Here is a 19,721-nt window from a genome sequence, read left to right as displayed (position 1 = left end):
TACATAAGTTAGAAGGCTTAATTACCATACATCGAGACCAGATATCGTTTGATATTAAGTTTAAAAGAAGAAAAACTGGGTAAAGATTTAAAAAAGGGGTCAAGGGAATTCCATAACTTAGGTCCATTAGAAAATACTGATTTTTTCTAAGAGAAGATATACATTTTTCTGTTGTAATATTGTTTTTTGAAAACCTGGTTGGATAGTTATGAATTTCAGACTGTTGGGTTGGGAATAATAGGGTAATATGGATTGGGAGTGTATTACTTATAAATCGGTACATAAAATTATAGGTTTGTAGTTTGTTTAGATCAAATATATTAAGTGTATTATATTTATAAAATAAAGGTTTAGTGTGTGTAGTACGACTTGACCCTGAACAAATCCCGAGAGCACGTTTTTGTAATTTAAAAATGCTATCAATACTAGTGGTCTCAAGACTTGTCCAGGGGCATAGGTATGTATGTTTATCAACTGTGGTGGCCCACGAGAGATTACAATAGTTTATATAGGGTAAGACTAAGGTATTGTATAATGATAAAAGTATATGTGGGGGAAAATAATTTTTTAACTTATTCATGACACCAATATTTCTAGAAATAATAATAAAATTTTGTTACGATGAGGTTGCCAGGAAAGCTTGGAATCTAATGTTACACCGAGAAATTTTGTTTCACTGACCTGGTTAATAATATTATTATCTATTTTTAAAACATGATTATGGTCTTGTTTTGTTTTGTGATTAAAAAGAATAAAATTAGTTTTATTAATGTTCAATGATAATTTATTTAATTTAAACCAGTTGGATACTTTGCTTAATTCAGTGTTAATAATTTTAAAAAGTTCTGGTAAGTTTTTGTTTGGATAGAAAAGATTGGTGTCGTCAGCAAACAGAACAAAACCTAATAATGATGAACAATTTGGGAGATCATTAATATAAATTAAAAATAATAAAGGACCAAGTATTGACCCCTGTGGAACACCACAATTGATTTATAAGGAGCAGAATTATAAGAGTCAACTGAAACAAATTGTTGTCGATTGCCAAGGTAGCTTCTAAATAGATTGAGAGCTTTTGGCATTGGTGTGTGTGTGAGTGTGTGGTGTTGAGTGTATTTTCTTATTCAATTCACTTATATTACTTACTTGCTGCTGTTGGCACTGGTCATTGTTTTTTACTTAGCTTTTTATTATTTTTTTTTCTTACTTCGGACACCTTGATTTACAAGCTCTTCTGAGTTTTTTTGGTTGTCCTTTTCATCATTGTATTTTTATATTTATGCTTTGTGTCTATTTTATTGTTGATGAATAAATGACATGAAATGAAATAAGAATCTGAGTTTTTTTATTCTTTTATTATATATAGGCCTATATATTATATATATAATATAATATAATATATAATATATATATATATGTATATGTAATGTGTGTGTTATATAATAAAGAATGGGTTTGCATGGATTTGAGTCTGCTAGGTCATTCTGCATGTCTTTTTTTGTTTGTTCTTTTTTTTTCTGTTTTTGTCAAATTTTATGTTTAAAGATGTAATATAAAGATTAAAGTATAGTAACTCAAGCCAGTCGCTTGTCTTTCAATCATGTAATCATAATTTTAGATCTGTCTTATGCTCTGCTCTACCAACGCATAATCGCGGAGGCTTAATCATGTATGCGTTTGTGTCAAAGATTTTTTGCAATATTTGGCCTATCCGTAAAAGTTGCATGCATAGATCTAGGTCTCCTCAGCTTATACATTTTTAAATGTAATAATTTATTAGACTGGTATAACACAAAATGTACTGTTATTTCTGTCTTTACAAAATGTGCTATTAACTAAAGTAAATCAACTGAGAACAATTGTTATCGCGAAATATATAATTATATCAGAAACACTAAAAACCAATATTTGTCAAAATATAACTTCTTATGTATTATAAAAATATAATAGTGTAGTTTTATATAGCGCACGTATCCACCTAATGTAGGATGCTCAGGGCGCTTGATATGTGGACTAGGAACTCGATCAATGACTTTCTTCGCCTCTATGGGTCCCTTCGTGTTTGTGCTACCCGGTAGCCCGGTCAACAACTCTCGTCGTCCGTCAAATCATCCTTCGTCAAATCCGTCGTCAAATTGACCTGACGTGCAGCACACCTCACATATATGTTAAACGATATTGCAATTGTTACAATCGATATTTTCAAAATCATATTTAGCTATCCAACGCAAACATACAGACCATGGTCATTTGGTCATTTGCATAATAAAACAGCGACATTACAGGACTGTTAGGAATGTTCCAGTTGCCATTTCTTACAGTCAGCTGGTGTTGCTACGTAACTGACGTTGCAACTTCCTACTGATTCCAGGGCACAGAAAAGTAGGTTTTAGGAATCGAACCACCTAAGTTTCAGAGCATGTATCAGAAAACCTATGCCAGTTGCTCTCATTGTAAAATATCCCATGATAACACTGACATTAGCTAATAAACTTATCAATCAATTCTTGTTTGAGTGGATGCCCACTTCATTAGCCTACCATTGCGACACATGCCTCCAAACCTGTTGACATAGTGAGATCATAAGTCAATAACTTATAATTTATGATGATTAACACGTTTCAAATTAGTGTTTAAATTAACGCTGACAGTTTGCGGCAGAGATATCAGAATTTAGTGTTTGCAACCTACTTGGATAAGTTAATCTGCAGCGCGCCTTACGACAGGCGCTGTTTGCATACTGTGAGCATAAACATAGACCCACTATTAACACATTACGGTGAACCACACGCCATTACAGAAAGAACATAGAGAAGTTGTACTATTTATGCTAGATCATGCATGATATAATAACGTTCTATGAATAAACAGAGAACCTAGTAACAAAAAGTGCAATTGCCAAAGTTCGTGAGTTTGAAGTTGAGTTGTTGCCCGATTAAATTCATTAGGCCTATTAGGCATTGCATTAGTTTTTATTAAAATTGCACATAGGCCTATCTTATAATTATAGTTAAGGAAGTTAACGTAGTTGGGAATGAAGTTCAAGAAATTGATGGTTAAAATGTTTGCCTTAAAATCCCAGTGGGATCAATTCCTCTCACATTAAAAATACTTTTTTTTTCGCACGACCATAAACAACTGCTATTTTAAATGACATTTAGTGCTACACTTCAACTAGGATTTGATCGTATAACTTCGACAAAGTTGTTTATGAATACAAACTGTTGAAGTTGCAACTAGGAATAGTCGATGGTCTCATTCGACTCTATAAGTTTAAGAATACAGGGGTTAGTGTATGCAGAGTATTTTGGCGTTTACTTTATTTGTCTTGTGATGAAGTGATTGCCACTTGGATGCAGTGAAATAGGGAATAAACGAAAGGAACAAACTAACAAGATTGAAATGAACAATTTACAACTAAAGCAAAATAGAATTGAATAGATCAAGGCTGGGCACAGTGAGAAAAGGGGAACATAAGCTGGAGAGAGGCGACAAAAACTTTTAAATTGTACAAGTTAGAAAATGTAAAGCAAATGGACTATATTCATATAGCTCTATTTGTAATTACTTTGTAATTCTGTTTACGTGTGGTTTGGCTATACCTTTATGTTAAGATCTAGATGTGATGTATGCATGGGAAACATACACAAGTGTTTTGAGCTAGAAATTAGCTAATGTCTAACTATTCGTGTTTATAATACAACTATATTCATTATTGATATATTTTATCATGAATACAGAATGGCAGAAACTCCATTTTTTTTTTCAAATTCATTCCATGGTATTGATGTCTTTAACCCGGAAACCAAACCATCTTACTTACCGGACTTGTAATTAGCGAATCATCTCAAATTGGAGTAGATCAATTAATGATTCCAGATGTGTTAATTCGCGGTAAAACACATTTGGACAGTCTGCAAATGTATCTTGATAATGTATATTTTGACGGTCAAACGCTTGGCTTATAATCTTAAATGTTTTCTCACCACGGAGTCATCCTATGGAGAATTGAAGCAAACGTCATTGTCACCCTTATTATTTTACGGTGTAAATAAATGTACAATATCCCGGGCATTGTGAGTTTATGTTCTTTAACACATTTGTGTGAACACTGTTTTAATTTTTAGAGCAATGTCAAACAATCAAGAACATAATTAATGGAATCTTACACCGTGAAACAATACGTCATTGCATAATATTCACTGTTTGGTTAGGTTTACACTAGTGCCATAGAGTATGTGTCTACGAACTTTTCAACGATAATGTCCCAATTGGCGACATTATAATTTACTGCTGAAGCGTAAACGATCCATGAAGTGTATTTATCTAAAAATAAATGCAAATGTTCCATATTAATGTGATATAGACTAGGCCTACGCTAGCTTAAATCTGGAATACAAGACTACATGTCTAGAATATCCCATTCTCAGTGCTTAAATTATGCTACATAAAATCAATAGTATCACTCCATTTTTGGCTGATGATAATGTTTAACTTACAGTATAATATTTTTGACTAGAAATGCTGCTTTTAAAAAAATTCTGTTGTCCTCTTTAGTCTACACTGGTTAAGATGCAGATGTTACTTATCTAGATTATCGTGGTTGTATTCTCTTCGCGTGCACTTCCACCCACTTAATGTGCAGAGCTTTCACATTTCAATTGTAAAATAATTCTATTATATTAGGATTTCTAAATATACCACGGACAACCTAATTTCTGTTGATACAATGATTTAAAAATGCTTATAGTTCAACGTCTATATCTTGATGTAGTTAAAAATGGTATATTTTATTTATTTATTTTAATTTTTTTTTTACAATAAACAGTAAGTAAAGCAAAAGTAAACACTTTGAGATTAGTACGGGTCACAGTTTTTTTAGACAAACATGTTTAACAAAATAGTAAAACATACCGGTACATAGAAACTTTAGTAACCAGTCTAGAAGATAGGTTATACAGTGTTCTAGCTACTTGCCGATCTAAATTTGTACTTGGAGTAGTGTGTACATAGAAAATCTTTATTTTTTTTTAGATTTTGATATTATTATAGTATTAACTTTGTCATAAAAATGGTTATCAGATATATTATTATAATTATTTTCTTTTTCTCTGTAAAAAGTGTTTGCATCACGAATAAAATTCTGTTAAATATGTTAAAGCATTTCTCTTCGTTTATTATTCAATTTCATTCAGAAAGAACTTTAGCTATATTTTTGAAATTAGACTATGTTCCATTCAAATTACCTCTAAAAGAAAATTTATTTCTTGATTAATTATGTTTCGTATTTTTTAGATGTTCTCTTGAAGTTGATTGCCTGTGCTTGGTGATGTTGCCTTTGGAATTTTAAAATATAAAAGTCAGATAGTTTAATGAATAGAATTAGGATCAATTCTCTTTTTTGTCTTTAAGTTCTTGGAAACATCACTAGCATATCAATGAACGTGATGTTCGGATTTGAACTAATTTGAGCCAGACCTATTTTATTGTATCTTTAGATATCCATGAATCCAAAAGACAAATGGTTTCGTAATTTTCTATATATATTTTGGTGACATTGTTAAAACAGTTATCCAATACCTGACACATGTTCTTGCATGTAAAAGTATTTAAGCAAAGTAGGTGGAAGTCATATTATTTTGACAGAATGAAAAGACTTTCAGATTTATATACTAATAGGTGAGCGCTCATTAAACTGAACTTGCCATCGTGCGCTTTTGCTTGAAATGTATTTGCCTTCCGGGAGCAAAGTAGAAGGCATGCATAAAATGAATTAGATTTTTGCCCCTGTGGGATGTATTGTCATTCTGTATTCTTATTTGACATCCACTGTTATGTATTTGCTGATTAGTAAAGAGTGTTGACGTTCAGTGGTTAAGATTCACAGCTTGAACTAGTCTATCTGCATTCGTGGCCAGTTATACATTCATCTATGGTGCAATACAAATATAGGTTGCTGGGTCGTTTGTGGAAAAATGTATTCGGTCCTTTGTATACTGTACTTAGTTTTCATTCGTATGTACTCACCAACCTTTACCATAGGTGCGAGGTCGTTTATTGTTTGATAGTTGTATGGATGATGTAGCTAACATGCTCCTTAGTATCACTTGGGGGTTTTTATTAATTTACGGGTACCGTACATTTAAAGCAAGAAAAAATGTTTTTTAAAGAAAAAGTAAAAGTACATGCAAATGTAATAATTGTGATGCCATAAAAGATAAGAAAAATATGTTTTTTGAATGTCCACGTAACAATATATTATGGAAAAAATTGATAAAATATTAAAAAAAATTGATAATAGTAAAAGTTCTCTTAAAGAGCTCCTGCTGGGATGTGAGTGTGACATAAAAAACAAATTATATACGATTGCTACTTATTCAGTTTATGAAATAAAAATATTAACTGAATTTAAAAAGCCTACTTGTACAAATCTATGGGCTGTATTTAAGTCAATTGTAAAATATATGGATACATTAGGTTTGTTATAATTATTAATTTTACAGTTGTACTGTATTTCAACATTGGTGTCATTGTCAATATACGCATACCGGTATAAATAATTTTATTGTAAAATAAATAATTTTATTGTAAAAAAAAAAAAAAAAAAAAAGAAACAAAAACAAAAACAAAAATAAGGTACTGACATTATTATATCTTGTACAGATATAACGCAGTGATAGTCAGTGATGAGTGATATGCAAAAAGCATTTATTTATACCATTTTTATATAAAATTTGATTTCATGCTTTTATTGTATTCTTCTTTTTCCTTAGTATTTCGGAAGGCATATTCTTTTATTGTCATTTTTCAACATACCAACTTAGTACTGGGATGAGGACTCATGACGTCTGGCACCCTATTTATAATCTTTGCTTTGCTTTGTTTCTGTTGACTAAAATAAGCTTAATACAAATGTCATTTGTTAAATAAAAGTTGATTGATTGATTAAATCCTTTAGTGCTGAGTTGAGCAAATCAAAACCTGGTTCCACAAACTTACTACACTGCCGCTCAGCCTCTTTATCGTTACTGTGCAGCTATCTTTGACGCTATCCCGAAGACGCCCTGATTCGCCCGACCAATCAGCGTCACCGAAAGCTATTGGGTGAGAGTCTGTAGCGATTTTATGAAAATAAGGCTTTACTGACACTCAGCTTTGGTCGCGATGATTTTTAACAGTGAATCTGACACTAAGCATGTCGCTTAACGTGATAGCTAGATTTAATGAGCCACTCTGGAACCTGGTGACTTCAATCAATTAATCACTAACGACGAACATTGATGACAATACGCGAGTGACGGCGTCATGTAATGAATGTTGTAGCTACCTCCCTCTGCTAGTTCAATACACTATAATTGTTATCGCTAAACATACGCTGAGGTGTCACTTCTTAAAGGAGTGGGTTAGGTGAATGTGTAAAATTTGTGTTAAGTTTAAATATTGCTATACAGTATCCATTGCAAGAATAATTCTGTAAACCTTATAAGCATAAAATACAAGCATTAGGACACAAACCTTCTAATAACCAGTTGCCATGCCAGCTATGTCTTCTTCTAGTATCATGTCTAATGACCATTATTCTCTAAAGTTTCCTGTGTGTTATTGATAGCAGAGGGATGGCAAGCGTTGACGACCACGAATTCGTCTTCCTTCTATTTTCCACATTGTGTCAGCAGTTGTATTTCACCACTCCTAATTGTGTGACCAAGATATTTCATATCTTAATCTCTTTTAACAGGCTCGGTTGATATTTACATCTGTTGAAAATCTTCATATTCGACAGCCTGTCCCTCCATGTTACCTTAAACATTCTCTTTCTTCACTCTTCATTCTCATTTATGCCCGCTATACTGAAGCTAAAAAAAAAAACAAAAAAAACACACACACACACAAAAGCAAAAAAAAATAGCTAACACAATCAAATTAGATTGTGTTAGTTCGTAAAATCACAAGTGTTACGGACTTTTTGTTTGATTTCAAAGCGTTTGGTATAAACATAGTCAATAGAATTGTAAACATGCATGTGATCCCTTATGGAATTCATAAATCAAGCATAAATAATGCCCACCATAATATGCGCGTCCAATTATCAATAAGGCACTGTAACGCTATGCAAAGAATAAAAAAACGCTATTAGCGTCTTTTAACAGGCGAGGAAAACAGTTTCTTGCTCTAATTTTTAATTGAAACCTAATAACTAAATTTATCAATGTACTAGTTGGTAAGCTGAACTTCACAAATAGAGGAGGGAATGTGACGTGTAAGATTTACATTATGACTTTAAAAAGACGCCTGATATGAAGGTTTGTAAATGTCCCAGTCCCGTATTGACAAAGCCACGAGGCCGGCGATAGTTCTTGGCCTACGCAAGGGTTGCATGTAGGCCTAGATAGTGTCGGCTTTGCTTTAAGTTGTTACACTTTATGCTCTTAAAAGTACTTTTAACTTCTAATTGGATTTTACCATGGAGGTATAAATGGATTCTGATCACATTCATATTATTATGTCATTAATGTTTATTTTTTCCGTTAGACCCACTGTATTTCTCTTTTGGTTTTAGGTTTAATACCAGATTGTTAATAGACAGACAATTTGTCATGTACTACCAATGTGAATGGTTCATGTATGTCCATAGATGATTAATCTCTCAATCTGGTGAAAGCTTTCTAAGCGACAAAAATGTCATTACTGTGCAAAAAAAACAAAACATTATGGACTGATTCCTGTTGCTTGTAGCGGCCCCTAAACATGACAGTCAAAAATGAAACCACGGTTTTTAATTCCGAAGCCGGATTTACTGGCATTATGTTGTCGGACTATTTTCAGCTAAGTTAAAAATATAAAAAAAACATCGTTTATAATGCAGTGAGACTTTCAGTCGCACATGTAAAAAGGAACAGCTGACGTATTATAAATATTTTAGTATACATTGTTATTAACCAAACATGATACCGGTATTGACTGTAATAGAGCAAACTAATTGCAAATTGTGAGCAGTAAACACAAATAGGCCTAGATATTATTCCGTAATTGTAGGCTTCACTCGCCTGGATTTAGACATGATTGACGCGTTTGGGGTGTTAGAAAGAAATTCGAACCAGTAAAAGTGAACGCGTTAGAGAAAGAAGGTTAGGCCTACTTCCTAAAGGTTAGAGTTGGTAACGAAATAATTCATAATAATAATGATGTTCATGACATACTTGGCTATATAATGACCATTGTTAAACAAACAATTTAACACCAACTCACATGTCATTACCGTCTATTATAATGGCGATATTTAATTTATAACATCCAAGTGTACATAGATGAGCTGAAAAAAAGTCCGACAGGCTTTATTGCAATAACCTGAATATAAATGAATCAAAGAAGAGGAGCATTTAGGACATAAAGTGATAAATGGTTAAGTTTGCAAATATCTTGGGAGCCAGGTACAGTAAGTAAAACATGTATTATTACACAGGAACGTTTCCTCAAAGTTCATGCACATAATTTACAACAGAAAGCTATCATTTCTCAGATTGAGTTTCTTCAACCTGTATGTCACCATACGAATGTACATGTATAATTGTGGACTTTGCGTACTGTAAAGTCAATAGACGGCTTTTTGTTTTTAAGGGGTGTAATGAAATCACGAACCAGAAAATGTACGGTATACACGGATGAATGAAACAGAATGGAGTAGCATAATACAGTAATTCAAATGCAACGACTTTAAAGATATTCGCACCTACTTTAGATTACATGAAGATACTCCAGCTCGAAAAAAAATCGATAAATGACACAGGAGGTGTCAGAACACTGTACATTATAAAATCACATGGTAGAGAAACAAAAGATAATCAAATTATTTACCCAAGAATCAATTCCATATAGCAATTAATTGTTACAAATGACGAAGATTTGGTAAGACGCATAATGTGAAAGAAAGAGTAGTGTTTAATTATTTATATTAATGATAATAATAGTAATAATATTAATAATATAGTAATTATATTATTATTATTATTATTATTATTATTATTATTATTATTATTATTATCATTATTATTGTTGCTGTTTTACTTTATTTCTACTAATCATTGAAAGGGAAGCGAAGAAGGGTAGCAGAAGAAAGGATTACTCTATAGATGATTTAAAATTGGATGGCTGTGCTGCAGTAACGTGAAAGACACAAGATCGCACTGAATGTAGGAAACAAGGACCTGCTGCTTTAAGCAGAATGGCGATGATGATTAATGATAATGTTATGGTGTTTTTTTTAGATATATTTTAAAGTTTTGCTACGAATTAATTGTTTAATGGAATGGTTAATTGATTGAGTGAGTGATTGGTTGACTGATTAATTTATTGACTAATACCGATCAACCGTCTTACCTACAGATCGATCGGTCGGTCGGTGATTGATTCATTTGTCGGTTTGGCGCACGGGGTTTAAATCCATCGCTGTACATTTCGCTTGTGCCCTTGGCAAGGTACTTTAACTGCATTACTTCTCTCCATCCAGGAGTAGGCCTATATGGGTACCTGGTGGACTTGGTTGCTCCTGCGCTGATTACCAGCAGCAACATTTTAGCATATGGACCCAATGACCAGGGAAAAAGAAGCACTTTATATCTGCAAAGAAAAGATTATATAAATGATATAAATAATTAAATAATAAAATAATTGATTTGTTGATTGATTGATTGACTGATAGATGGATCAATCGAATGATGAATGAATAAATTACATGATCGTTGGCTGGGGGGATGTTTTAATTAATCAATTTACTGTGGCTACTTAGCCATACCAATGATTTTTATTGACTGAGCTTAACCTTCACAGTATCTTCGACTATTCATATGATTTTTATATAGATACTGACTGATACAATTAAATTAACATGTTTACATGATAACATAATATTTTGTGCAATTGTGTACCGGTTATTATTTTCTTCAAAAATGTAGAATAATATTAATTTTCAAATCATGAATGCATAAATAGTCCTACGGTACTTTATACATTTGCAATTCATATTATATGCGAAGATTATGTCCAATTAACATATCATTTAATATGTATAGGCAAATATAATTATCAATATAATTTCTGAACTTTTTATATGGTGCGAACTTACAAAAATAATTATATTTATTATTTTGATTCATAGCAAAGGTTTGGATAGCAACAGACGGTTGGGCAGATTTGTCTAGATACTTTTACAAATACAAATGTGTGGCGTCAGTGCTTGGAGTAACTATTAGCGATAAACCACTTCCTTATCTTGTCGACCATCTTTCTAAATACGATACAATTCGGAAGCACAACAGCATACAGTTCCTCGACAGTTTCGTCAAATGGATGTGTGATAATCAATCCATAACGATACCAAATTGCAGTGACGAGATATTGTGCAAGGAAGACGTCGACAATAAGACCATCACTCTCATCGAATTAGCTGCAAAAGAATATTTATATTACGCTACGAACTACGAGGCGTACACAACGTACATTGCCGTATATGCTATTGCACAGGCACTTAAGGATATCCAGGAATGCAACGATGGAAAGGGGCTTTTAGACGGTGGTGACTGCCCTGATATAAATAACCTAGAAAGATGGCAACTTGTGACTTATTTGGAGAAAGTAAATTTCACCGATAACAACGGATCTACGTTTCAGTTTTTAGAAAATAGACAAACAGCGCCGTCGTACATCATCTTAAATGGTAAACAGTTAGATGAAGGAGTTGAATTGGTCGAAGTTGGCTCATATAAGCATGGTTACTTAGACATTCAGGATACTGCGATTTACTGGGCCAATGAAACTTACAATGGCAAGGTAAGTTCAAAATTGTGTTGAATTTTAAATTGGAAGTCGTGCTAAACATTTCCTCTTGGACATGGTTTGTAAGATCCAAGAAAACGACTGCGTAAACGTAACGTTGATGTGTGGGATAAGCATGAATACCTTGCTGTAACATTAACACGCTTTCAGTGGTGAGTTTTATTCAAATGGCATAATATCTTGTGTGATTAAAAATTGGAAGTACAGTATAGCTCTCCTGATTGACTGCCAGCGAAAGCTCGTGTCAATAAAATAACATCTTTGAAGTTCGACTCCGAGTGCTCTCCATTACTTGTTGATTATTTGTTAAGACTAACCACTACTGTACCTCTAGAATACTTTAAGGCGAAAGTGAAGTATATTGCTTCTTCTTTTTATAGGACTAACTTTAACAAACTACAGGCTTTTCCCCTTTTCGCTAATTTATTGAATGCGCTTTAATGTGTGTGCATAACTTGTGTTATTATTCTTCCTTATTTTAAATTCCTGTTTATAAATATTTTTTTTACGTATTTATGAAAAATGTTTCTTTATTTCTTGAAACTGTGATCTTAACTAATAGTCCTGACTCTGAAATTATAGGCTGACAAACATTAATGATGAAAAACTAAATATTGCCGTATCGTGTACCTGTAATTTCAGGTGAAAAGCCTGCCGGCTTGATTTGTTGACATTCTAGCAGAAATCAGCATCTAAACTATTTGTTTATTATTTGCGTAAGCCTACTTATTTTGTTGTGGCCTGGCCGAATGACAAAGTGGCTGGGTAACAAAAGGCCTGGTGGAAACTGGCCTGTTGGCAACGGGCAGGAACCCATTCAGGTCTGCATGTTGACACGCGTATTTTGAGATCTATAAATATGATTGTGATATATAAACATATATTAATAGGAAACTAAAAAAAAAGAGACGGAGGATGTATAAGACAGATACCTGTTTCAAGAACTGTGAAATAAGCTTCCCTCTTATAACCAACAATATTAATAAGGAAAATAATACTGTGCACACATTAAAATAATAATGCTGTATCACTTAAAGTTAACAAAAGGATACATAATAAGCTGAATTATAGCCCAACGATATTAGCCATGGTCATTGTATATTATATTGAAAAAACTTGTAAAACGAGCAACTTTCCCCATTCCCTGAAGGAAGTAATACATAATGTAACACCAGAAGCTGTTTTATATGGACAACGAGACTTTGAACATAATGAAAGAAAATACAAGTGTTAAGACCGCGTCTACGATCGTATTTCATATATCACACGTCATTGGATAGTTTCAATTGACCTTAATAGGCTTAAATCAATATTATTTAGGCCTAGATGATCCATTCAGTCAATTTAAGTGTGATATGCTAATTTAGTTTAAATTGATTACTTTGTCTGTGTAGAATTAATAGCTTCTTGGTCAGTGTGGCATACTGTTGTGGTAACCTATGATATCGTAGCACTAATTGGATTTGAATTTCTTGAAACTCACCACAATAACCGAAGAAGTCTAAAGACATTTTGTAGTGTGTTCTTCTGGTGGTACATTGGGAAGTACACAGTAAAGGACATCCCTACGTTTTCGGCGTTTGTCGCCCTAGCAATTGCAAATTAAATAATAATTATCATTATTGGTTGTTATCAATGACGTTGTTGATAATATTACTGTTTTTATTATCATCGTCTTCGTATCACCACCACCACCAACCCCTCGTCACCATTCAACGTCAACGTCGTACCAGATTATAGAGCCACTGTGACAGTGCTCTTTACTATGCATGGTATATATATATATATATATATATATATAAATAAAAAGGCAAAATACTGGAAAACAACAATGCTGTGGGAAACAATGGCTGGATCTCAGTAGAGATACAAAAATGATAAGCAACAGCTAAAAAGTAAACGTAAGTAAACAGCCAGAAATAGAACCAGAGCTTTCGGACAACACTATATTGAGTCCAAATGGTGTGGTGGTTTTAAGTAAAAGTTCCCAGTGATTCTCTTTATCTTTGCGATTTTTGTCGCTCCAATTGGCATTATGGTCAATTGCAATCACTCTGAAATTTGAAATTGAATATACATTCATATATACATATATACATATATATACAGTATATATATAATGTAACATTCATATTTTGCAATGCATCTTCACCTGTAAACCGTTCTTCAGAAATTATTTTTATATTACATTGATTTCAATTTGTCTAGTCTAGCACCATTTTGATACTCATTTTAGCTTATTTTATTTTGATTGTTATAATAATGTTCAGTATTTAATCACCTGTTATGGAAATATAGGCCTATTTACTTGTACAGATTTACATAAACAAAATTTCAACCATATGTTTTCCAAAATATGAAAATTTCATACAATTTGTAATTATACTAAGCAAACAATGTACTATAGCTAAATATGCAATTTATTATGCCAAATTAATACAATAAAACATTACCTTTTAATAAGGCCTAAGCGCAGTATAATTAGATTATGTATGTTCCTAATTAAATAAGTGTGAACATTTATTAAACGGACTTGGCCTAATCTAGAGGCTTATTTGTAATTGTTGATGTATTATAATAATTTTTTTTCTTCAGGGTAGGCTTTTCTAATCAGTTAAGCTTAAAATCATTATCCTAAAGAGAAGTAATATTCAGAACACAACCCGGTCCTTACTCTACACCATTGATAGCCCTACAATGAATGATAATTTCATACCGGTTTTGATAGGCTTACCGCGAATATGATTGCGTTCGCACGGCGACAAGTGGGAACCGTTTTTGTTACGTTGTTACGTTGCGTCACGTAAGAAGTGCAAATTCAACTTTCCGTATAGGAGGGGGATACGAAATTGTTGGAGGAACATTTCTCTACGTTGAGCTGCGTACGTTGTGTTGCCGGAAACCGGGTGTCTATAAAACGAAGACCGAAGACCCCAAAACGAAGACCCCTATTTTTTCTCTTTTATTTTTAGTAGACGACCTGACTAAGACTTGTATGCAATTAATTAAGGAGAAAATATCTCAATTGTTATAGACTAATATGAGCCCTAGGAACAACATGGGATGTGTGCCAAAATCTCTATCCGGGACAAACAGCCCGAAAATGACCACATCGCGGTGTGATTTCTGAAATGTTATCCCCTCATCATATGTGTTCATTTATAAAAGAAAAACCCTTGTTTGCACTATGTTCAAATTGTCTAGCCTACTATTTAAAGTACCGTAGCGCTTCCAGTAAAAAGGGGGAGTATTCCCCATGTTGCATTTTTAAGCTAATTTTCATATGAACAGGACTTGTGATTAAGGTGAGATTTCTGAAATTTGATCCCTTCGTGTTCTTTTATAAAAGAAAACCCTTGTTTTTCAATGTTCATAATGTCTAGCCTACTGTTGAAAGTAGCATTTCCTATGAAAAAGGGGCGTGTCATTTAAAAATAGGTGGTCGTCATTTTCGGTCTGTTTGTCCCGGATAGCGATTTTTGCACACAACCCATGTTGTTCCTGGGTTATATAGACTTTTTAGTCTATAACAGATGAGATGTTCTCTCCTAAATTAAGTGCATACAAGTCTTAGTCGATCCTAGACTATTCAATGATAATACACCAGGCTGTCACAGAATATTACCTATTTCATTATTTCATCGGAATAAAATGAGGAATATCAAGAAATACTTAAGATCGTTTTACAGACACCCAGTGGGAAACAAGCTTTAACATGTTTAGTATTTCTCACGACGGCTTAAGACTGTCCCCGATGATGAATCGCGTCGGGCTGCGTCGCACGTCGCTGTCTGAGTTGATCTTAAGACGACTCCTCCGAAAGACTCCAATGCACTACTACAAATGTATGCTTAATACATCCCAAAATTTTAAAATGTTGAGCAAAGCAGCTATAAACTGTTTTCTAGTTTAAATAAGACGTATACCGATAACATTGGACAATAGTTTTAAAAATTTGTGTTTTGAGATGCACCTGACTCATGCTGGGTTCATGATTCAAATATTTCTTTTTGGGAAAACTGAAATGCTAAAAAAAAAAGTACCACTTTAGAATACTCATCCGTCAAGTGCAATACGAGTATGGCAAAATATTTACATGGCCAGACAGATATTTTTGTGTGCAAGCCTACAATTCAAACTTAGGTGAAATGCTTTTCCATTAAGTCACCAGACCTATTGATTGGTACCAACAATGATGGCACTTGCCAAATAAGTAATAATGGTGTTGAAGATTTAACATTTTTCATACACATATAATCCACTAAATGCCACTTGAATTGAAGGATATCATGATTTAGAAAGTAAGTTAATCGTTATTGATTACCTAAATGTATGTGAGTGTTCTCCAGAAAAATTTAATACAGTATTGTTCTTGGGGGAATGTAAATTCTAATTATAATGATAATGTTAATGATATTTTCGACAAATTTTGGAAATCATTTATTATGAATTGGAGAGAAAAATGATTAAGTTCTTAATGTGCAAGTTGTTAAGGGGCTATTCATTGTACTTTCAGTTCACAAGAGGACAAAACATGTTTTAGTGTGAGGCGGGGAGAGGAGAGGTATTTATTGTATTTATTTTAATTCACATTCAACGGCGCGGGGCCGCCACTTAAAGCATGGAAGATAAAATTCTTTAATTTTTAATTTGTCTCTGGTGAGGGTTGACTGTGTGTGAGCAAACAAAAGATCAGAGGACGCAGTTCAGTCGCGGTGACAAAATCGTTGTTATATGTGTGGTCTTTTTGGGAAGCGGGAGTTATCGCAGACAAATGTATGCTTTGCTTTCAGCCCACAACGTCCATTCTCCATTTCCTGTGTAGTTTTGCGGGAGGGAGTTGTGTTATCTCTGATAATGTTCATTTTTAGCTAAGCTGCCCTGATTGTTATTATTATTATTATTATTATTATTATTATTATTATTATTATTATTAGTATTATTATTATCATCATTATCATCATCATCACAACATGCAGTTCAAACCTATACCTGAAGTACAAAAAGGACACCCTGCAGCGATGGAACCAATATGTAAGCATCTTTACGTTTCAGGGCATACCTGTCTGCTACCACCGGATTTGCCAACTAAACTATGCTGCTGTTATCGTAAAAGGATGAGTTTAATTTAATGTAGATTTTTATTTCATATTTATATCATCGAACTGTAAAATTGCATACATTATGAAGTGGCTTTCTTAGTTGGTGTAATACAGTATAATTCTTTGTTAAAGCAGATGCCTGCAATACAAGGTATATAATATGAGAACAAGTATCTTTTAAAATTCAGGAACAACCCCCTTAAAAAAAAAAAAGTCAGTTGAATTATGTTATGAATTTAGCGAGGATATAGAGGAGACAAGATGTGCTGTTTTGCATTTTTTCTAGATCTTTCTTCTTTACGACCCATCAGTCAAGATTTATAGAAACCTTCTGTTACAAGTCAAGATATAAGCACATGTACACTTGGTGCGTTTTAAGAGTTTTTAAAGGCTTGTTAGTCTCTTCGAGAAATGCAATAAGGCTCTATTGCAATGTAATAGTTAAGTTAACCTTCTTCATTTGATATACCAGCAAAATATGCAACGAACGATGTTGTGATAGTACGGTATGTAAGCTTTTTAGTGATTCAAGACACTTTGTCGATGCTCGTACGTTGAATGTTCTCTGTCTAAACCTAAAGGCAGGTTTAGATTACCGATACTGGCACGTCTTCGCCGTTCTATCTTCTATCAATGATGTCATCACTTCCCACAATTTTCTTTTTTTTTACGTTATTCAGCCATTTGGTTTTACTATTATGTACCAAAATGTACCGTAACTAACCTATGTTGTTTCTTTTTTCCAAATGTATTTAGAAAAAAAATCTTGTTTACTTCTATGCAACTGGGTTACTCGATACACAGCCATCTTTGCTATGGTCACTTCTGCAGCCTCTAATCTTATATCCTTCAGTGTCTATTAGTTGTCGATGTATTGAAAATAATCGAACTCCATTCAAATTGAAGTTTCAAATCTACTGGAACAGAGTCTTCTATTATTTCTTGGTTACAGAATAATTGTAAATAATGCATTGATGACGTCACTTTTCCTTTTAAAATAAATGCGTGCTTAATGAGCTGATCATTTTTAATATTATAATTAGGCTACACAGTTACTGTACATCTGATCTCATCACCAAATACGTCTCATGGTGAGAAAATAAACAACTGAGTTCATAACATATAAATCACATGATAAGCTATAACTTTATGAATGGCTTTCCTAGAATAGGTAAGTCCAAAGATGTGATCATTTAGAGTTTGCGTGTATGAGAACAATAATACAATTATAATCTTCTATCTTTGAAATTTGTGTAAAATAAGAATAAAATAAGAAAATTAAAATTGGTCAAAAAAGCCACATGGCCCCGGCCCCCATCGTTACGTCACTGTCGTGAGGTATCCATTAATACAGTTTAGTGAACAGTATGTTGAAAATTAATAGTACCCTGCAACTATTATTGCACTTTATTCCAGTGGTTTTGTAAAATAAATACAACTATTCTAAGAAATATGTGAAATTATTATGACACAGTACGTGCTCATAAACAGAAAGCGGGGCCTAGAAATAGGACTTGCGATGAGACTAATTTCATTTCATCATTTCATAAACAAGGACCTGGACGTGCCTGTGTTGTGGTTTCACTAATGTGTGATGTGGGGAAAAATCCGAGCTACCGAGCTTGCGCATAGTAGTCACTACGGTAGTTTTCAATCCGATCCCCAAGTACCAGCGTCAGGTAGTGCAAAATGTCACTCCTATGATATTTTTCTGACACAAACTCACATCGAAATAGCATTTGCAGTACCCACTGCTACTTGGGGAATCGGATTCAACACTAGTCTCTAAGCGCAAGCTCGGTGGTCTAGTGGTTATAGCGCCAGGCTAGTTATCTGGAGGTCGTAAGTTCGATTTCCACCCAAATCACTCGCGATTTTTTTTAATTTCGCGAGTATTTGGGAACGTACTGAGTATTCGGTGTGAAAAAATGTAGGGCAAAACATCACTCCTATAACATTATAGTTGTTTAGGTTGTTTAGAACCTGGGATATTATTCGGGTTTTTTTTAAATATTATTATTGAAAGTGTAAGTGTTAGCATAAAAATTATACAGCAACAAGGAACTTACAGAACTGATGCTTTATAAACTAAAGCTATATTCACACCGGATCCAAACCGAAATTCAGACCGCGTTTCCAATGCGCTGAACGTCAGCTTCCCTATTCTGAAAATCCATTTATCCGGTTGCGGTTTCTGTTCCGTCTGGCTGCGTTTCCATTCCATGCACGTGCGTTTTTAAACGCAACCGCAACCAATGGAATAACTCTCGTTTGAAACAGTTATATCGATTAAAACGCACCGCACCGCAAACGGAACCGCAATCGCAACCGGACAAATGTATGTTTGGTGTGATAAAATGAATAACGACTGGAGTTGTTTATAAAGTAAAGAATACTGGATTTTAAGCCATGGCCTTGGAATTAGACGGCAAGCATTTGAACCAAAAGGTGGAGCTTTATTTTCCCTAAATCGTGTACAAAATAATATATTGAACATCTGTACAAGGTAGTAAGACTAAATCTAGTGACCACATCCTGAGATTAGAGCCAAACGATATAATTTGATATTTGATAGAAGAATACGCATTATACACGTGCTTCATCTACAGTTAAATTTAGGTCATTACTTATCTTTAAGCCTAATTCGATGCAAAAATCAATATACTTTAGTACTTAAGGCTCTATTGTTCGATTTTCATTGAAGATAGTACCATTAAGGAATTGGCTTTGATTTCAAACATCATAACAATATAATTATATATATATATATATATATATATATATATA

The 19,721-nt window shown here is 33.5% G+C and overlaps 1 protein-coding gene across 1 annotated transcript in view; it reads left to right on the top strand.

Annotated features, from left to right (window-relative positions):
• The window catches only part of LOC117100715 (extracellular calcium-sensing receptor-like), a 39,641-nt gene that overhangs the window by 13,836 nt on the left and 6,084 nt on the right, over positions 1 to 19,721 (top strand). Inside the window, exon 2 of the mRNA XM_033240504.1 lies at positions 11,156 to 11,826. Coding sequence (XP_033096395.1) covers positions 11,156 to 11,826 — 671 coding nt within the window. The remainder of the gene's footprint in view (positions 1 to 11,155; positions 11,827 to 19,721) is intronic.

This window comes from Anneissia japonica, unplaced genomic scaffold, assembly GCF_011630105.1.
Source record: "Anneissia japonica isolate Jap-2015-1 unplaced genomic scaffold, ASM1163010v1 scaffold1430_len515961_cov162, whole genome shotgun sequence".
In the NCBI taxonomy this organism is placed as follows: Eukaryota; Metazoa; Echinodermata; class Crinoidea; order Comatulida; family Comatulidae; genus Anneissia; species Anneissia japonica.
This window is presented reverse-complemented; position numbering and strand designations above follow the sequence as displayed.